A 5121-nucleotide genomic window follows, 5' to 3' on the forward strand; every position below is an offset into this window, starting at 1 on the left:
TATACTCGCACATAATATAATTAGCAATATAAAAATTGCTTGTCTCTAACGCTTTCCAYAAATCTTTTGTTTATGTTTTTATCTTCTTCTTTCTATCAATCACGATTCACAATAGCAAAAATCGGCCATTTTTAAYCAATGTTGCCTACTAAAATTTGGAGAATTCACCTAAATGCACGAAATTTTTGTGCATTACTAATTTGCATTAACATGGCGCAAATTAATGCAAATTAAACCCGCTAATACAAATTAGCGCTCTCGTCTGTCAGGGCTATAAGGTAGATCTATTCGAAATGATGTAGCGCATCATTTTATGAGGATAACAAAAATATATTATATGAGGAGAAAGGAAAAGGTAGAAGTTTTCTTTTTTCGACAAATATATATGTTAGAAAAATAATGTTTGAAATTTATGCTTCAATACTTCAATATGAAGTTAAATGCTTATTTTTAGAAACATAAATTTGTATTTATGTATTGTTTTGAATTTTATAGCCTTGACAGACGACTGCGTTAACCCTGATTAACTTCGCACTTAATCAGATCCAAATTTGTAGGTGACAGACACCAGTGATGCGAGTTAGCGAGCAGCTGATTGGCATATTAATAACATTTTCAAATTGATAAAGCAAGAATGGATAAAAGACAAGCATTGCTATTGTTAGCCGCATAGATGGTACAAAACCACAATTTGTTAAACAAAAGTATAAATGCGTTACTATTAAAACTGTTTCAAAAGATTAGCCGAAAAAGGAAGACGCGATCGATTATTACAATTATAATGGGTACTATTCGGTTGTTCTGCCGGCAAGTTGCGACTATAGGTAAATTTCATATACTTATTGGAAATATTTATATAAATCCTTTCACTATTTTATAGATCAAAATTTACATATATATACATATGTTGGGTCAATGGAACAAATAACGACTCTTACATTGTTGAAGGTAGTTCCTTAAAGAAATTGCATAAAACCGCTGATATTTTTTGCTCAGAGCATCAAAATGATTGGATATGTTAAYGTCCCCGTATTACTTATTGGCGATTCAGCCATTCGATTGTCGTGTTACACGATGAATCCTTTTCCATGCTCTCCAAATCTACCAGTGTTAGAAAAAAATATTTAACTATCGTTTATCCAAATGTTGCAGAGTTATGGAGAATGCTTTCGGTCAACTAAAAGCCCGATTTAGAAAAATTGGCATAGGTTTACCGGTAGCTGCAAAAAACGTTAACTTTATTATACAWGCATGCTGTATTTTGCACAATTTGGTGAAATTCCTTTTTCGTGGATCCAAGATGCTGCAGAAATAAATACAGGAATTCAACCACATCACACTACAAGAGCTGGGGAAAATGATGTAACAGCATCGGCTATTAGAAATGCAATAGGACTGAGTTTTCGTGAGTATAGATGTATAGAGTAGCAGAAAACAAATAYTAGTACACATAATTACAAACATCCATTTTTTAAAGAGATCATTTTTTATTTAAATTCATTTTTTGTTACATTATATAATGTTTTAAGACTAGAAAATAACAAAACATTTCATTAAATAATGGTTTAGTACTGGAAAAAACGATAAAAATATTTTAAACTTAAAGTTCCTCTGCGATTTTCTCCATWAGGGTTAAAAATCKTTCGGTCAAATTATTGTGCTGTCGAACAGTCTGAATTATTTCCTCTGAAACGTGCTTTGTTTCATATATAACCCCCTCCAAAATGTCAGTTTGTTTATTTAWAACCTTTAACAACTCGACGCTAAAATTACGTTTTCTTGTTGCAGATGAAGGTGATGGTGATGGCAACGAAGGTGGCAGCGGACATGATGGCGATGGCAACGGAGTTGATAATGATGGGTCGGACGGCGACAACAATTGGGTTAATGTTGAATTCTAAAAAAAATTAACTTTGTAAATGCATGTATGTATATCAACAAAATAAATTAGTTTTTTACCTCGGAATTTGTCCCTATGTACAAAGCCGAATTAACRGCAGTACACCCTACTATGCGATGCACAGCTTTATAATGCCTACCACCAGAAGAGCCAATTTTGGTTTTTTCCTCTCTGAAAGTAGAATTATTAATGTGTTAAAAGAAGAAATATAATTATTGAAAAAACTCACCTGTATTTCTTTGCCACGTTTTTCACTTTACAGTGAATTTCCTCGACGGTGTAGTTTTGTGCCATTTCCTGCAAAATCTCATTGTATACGAGTACATGAGCATTTCGCTTTGCACGCCAGAGGTCGTGGGAACGTGCTTCCCACTTTTCCAGCAGTTCCAACTCATCCTTTAAAGTCCACTCTGAACGCTTTTTTCTGCCAGCTATCTGAAATTAAAACATGGATAATAATTTTCGTTTAGAAGRCAATGAAAAATACTAAAATTACKTACCTTTTATCTTTAATCGTCGCTTTTCAAAATAASTTTGTTTACATTTAARCGTAAAACGGCTGTCACTGTTATTATTTTTCATTCACAATAGAATACAGCCGTCGATTATTAACAATGCTGCCAACGTAATCCCAAAAAGTCCCTAAAATTTTGAGAGTTATATTTGGATTCAGCAACGGAGTTAGCTGTGGTAACTCCTGAATTAATCCCGAAAAATGCAGTTAATCCGGTTTAACGCTGCCGTCTGTCAGGGCTATTAACATAATTGAAATATAAACTACGCTATTTTTTAAATAATCAAACTGGACGTTTGCTAATTTTTCCTAAGACAGGTAGGTAGGTGAGTGCTGCCACTGTGRGCTCAATTAGGATAAGAGGCGCCATTTTGATGCACTATCACCAGACTTCTCGTTACATMTTTGTAATCAAACTTTGGTGCATTCGATGCAACTGTTTATGTCCGCTATGCTTTTTGTGGACAACCATTCTAGATTTGATGCCTGGAACATTCACAGAAAAAGTGGAAAACTTTCCTTATTCCCCTCTGGCGTGCAGCTGCGGCAAATATTGTTATAGGGCAGAGCCATATCAGTGTGTTTTCGTCGGACTCCCTTAGTGCCACTGGTATCCTATAAGTCTGAGCGTTGGTGGTCTGTGTATAAGTATCTGTTGTTTTTGTTTAGTTTACCCCGGAAAAAATGTAACATGTACATGTATGTACATATGTATATATATATAGTGTATAGTCTTTTAAGTGTTGCTAAAACTTATGTTTGAATATTTCAATTTTATCAAGATGAGTATTTATTATAAAATACCAATTTATTTTCCACAAAAGACACTGGCAAATGAAATATTTCATTTCTTATATAATATTACGTAAATATTTATTTTTTTGTTTATAATAATCCACTTAGAAACAAATACTTGTTTATAATACAAAGGCAGCATATTGGTAATCTTTGCTTCGTGTCGGCAAAATATGTTAAGGTAGAAATTATTTGTACTCCCTCGTGGCAAATGAAATTCTCAATTTTTGCAATTGGAATTGTCAAGACAAAATAAAAAATACTTTTACGTTTCCTCCGTTAATTTAAWTTTTTTTTTAATTTAGATATACAATTTCAGAACTTCTCAGCAGTCAAAAGTTGAATATTTTTAAAATTTAATGTTTTTTTGTTTTCTAATCTTACATTGTTACTCTATATATATCACTAATTAAGCAATATACCGGTTTAGAATGCCATTATCCAATAGCTGTAAATAAATACACATATGCAAGTTAGAGTAACAACAAAATAATGGAAGCCATTGTCAATATAATCAAATATTTTAGTATAGTTTAAGGTTTTATTAATTAAATTTTGAAAATAAATTGTACTGGTTTATAAAATGGTTCTTATTACTACATTGACTTCGCTTGGTATGTCAAAGAATCTATTTGCGATTTTAAATCTTTTAGGAATGCATAGTTTTTGTCTAACCTTTCCGCTACTAGATTTGCCACAGAATTACCTTCAACAAGAATCGGTACAACTTTCTCACCCAAAGCTTGTAATATTTCTGCGATTTTGAGAATTGTCGCGGGATCAGGTAGTCCTGGTATACCAGCCCTTGCCATTGATTTTCCATCCGCTCCTTTGTTGTTATTATCGACATTTGTTGCTTCTATAGATCGCTTGCTACGCGATTCGTTTGAATCCTCAATGGTTGCTTCTGAGGATGAGTTGTCTTCTTCGGATGGTTGTGGTGTATTGTCGTACTGTAAGACGAGAATTAACAGTAAAACTTCCTTTCGAGGACGTGTTAACTTACATCAGCTGCCACATGAAAGACTATCAATAGTGTCATTAAACTAAGCCACACAATATTTTGCCTGAAGAGTACCATTTTGAATGAAAACTATGATTTATATTTTGCACTTTCGCGAATAAATTAGTTAGTAGAAGAAATGAAAACTAAAATCCTCCCAGCAGTTACTGTTCATTTTATATATGCTGCAGCATTGCATGTTGAAAATGGCGTCAATTTTAAGTTGTGATATGTTTTAGTTTCAGCTGGCGTGCCAAACAACTTCGAGCCTTTCGTTCAATTCATGACGATAATTTGCCAATTTATATGATTGCTTGAAAAATTCCAGCAAAATGTGTAATGCTTTTTCGAGCGGAAATTATCCGGTAGTGCTATTTATTATTGAGCATATGAGTTTTGAGCATTAACTACTTCATGCCTAATCGTTGTTATTAAAGGTGATTTTTAGTTAAAATCTGCTTCATCTGAATTTAATTAATTAGACAGCTTCCTTCCAAAATCCATTGCCATGATTAGTTATAGACAGGTGTAGTTACAAAAAAATTGTGATGTTTATAATCTATTCGTATTCAGTTATCGCTCAAAATACATTTTTTTTGCCGGAATGTTTGAAAAATATATTTTAAAATCATAAAAATGAAACAAAATAGTTGATTTTAACATTATGAATTAAAACCTGTGTGACTAATTGTTACTTTTGGGTTATCGACACAACCGTATATAATAGAATCATGCTTAATGCTTTGTGCACCAACGGGAAGGAAATTTAAAGAAAAAAGAGGATGTTTAAATGAGTTAAGCATTCACCCCCTCTACTCGATWAAACTGGCGCATCCTAATGCTACATCGCAATTGACCACAGCTAATGACACTACAGTGTTGAGTACATTTGTACGCCAACCCACTCAA

The 5121-nt window shown here is 33.1% G+C and overlaps 1 protein-coding gene across 3 annotated transcripts; it reads right to left on the reverse strand.

Moving 5' to 3' along the window:
- Nucleotides 1–3353: 3353 nt before the first annotated feature.
- On the reverse strand, nucleotides 3354–4333 carry LOC108966123. 3 transcript variants are annotated; one of them, XM_018928871.1, is made up of 3 exons: nucleotides 4216–4333; nucleotides 3946–4162; nucleotides 3354–3657 (listed from the first exon to the last, which is right to left on the reverse strand). In XM_018928871.1, exons 1-3 carry the CDS (start codon nucleotides 4288–4290, stop codon nucleotides 3647–3649), a joined length of 303 nt encoding a protein of 100 aa, XP_018784416.1. In that variant the 5' UTR covers nucleotides 4291–4333; the 3' UTR covers nucleotides 3354–3646. The 3 variants fall into 3 exon arrangements, with proteins under 3 accessions (XP_018784416.1, XP_018784415.1, XP_018784414.1); XM_018928870.1 differs by having other exon boundaries at nucleotides 3916–4162; XM_018928869.1 differs by lacking the exon at nucleotides 3354–3657 and having other exon boundaries at nucleotides 3787–4162.
- Between the last annotated feature and the right edge of the window lie 788 nt (nucleotides 4334–5121).

Source organism: Bactrocera latifrons, unplaced genomic scaffold, assembly GCF_001853355.1.
Source record: "Bactrocera latifrons isolate USDA-ARS-PBARC rearing strain unplaced genomic scaffold, ASM185335v1 scaffold_156, whole genome shotgun sequence".
Lineage (NCBI taxonomy): Eukaryota > Metazoa > Arthropoda > Insecta > Diptera > Tephritidae > Bactrocera > Bactrocera latifrons.

What these genes read in the sequence shown, in the direction of transcription:
- LOC108966123 (XM_018928869.1), bottom strand. Translation starts at nt 4,290, where the DNA reads ATGGTACTCTTCAGGCAAAATATTGTGTGGCTTAGTTTAATGACACTA. An exon ending in TCTTTCATGTGGCAGCTGAT is followed by an intron (nt 4,163 to 4,215) that starts GTAAGTTAACAC and finishes CTCGTCTTACAG; the next exon opens with TACGACAATACACCACAACC.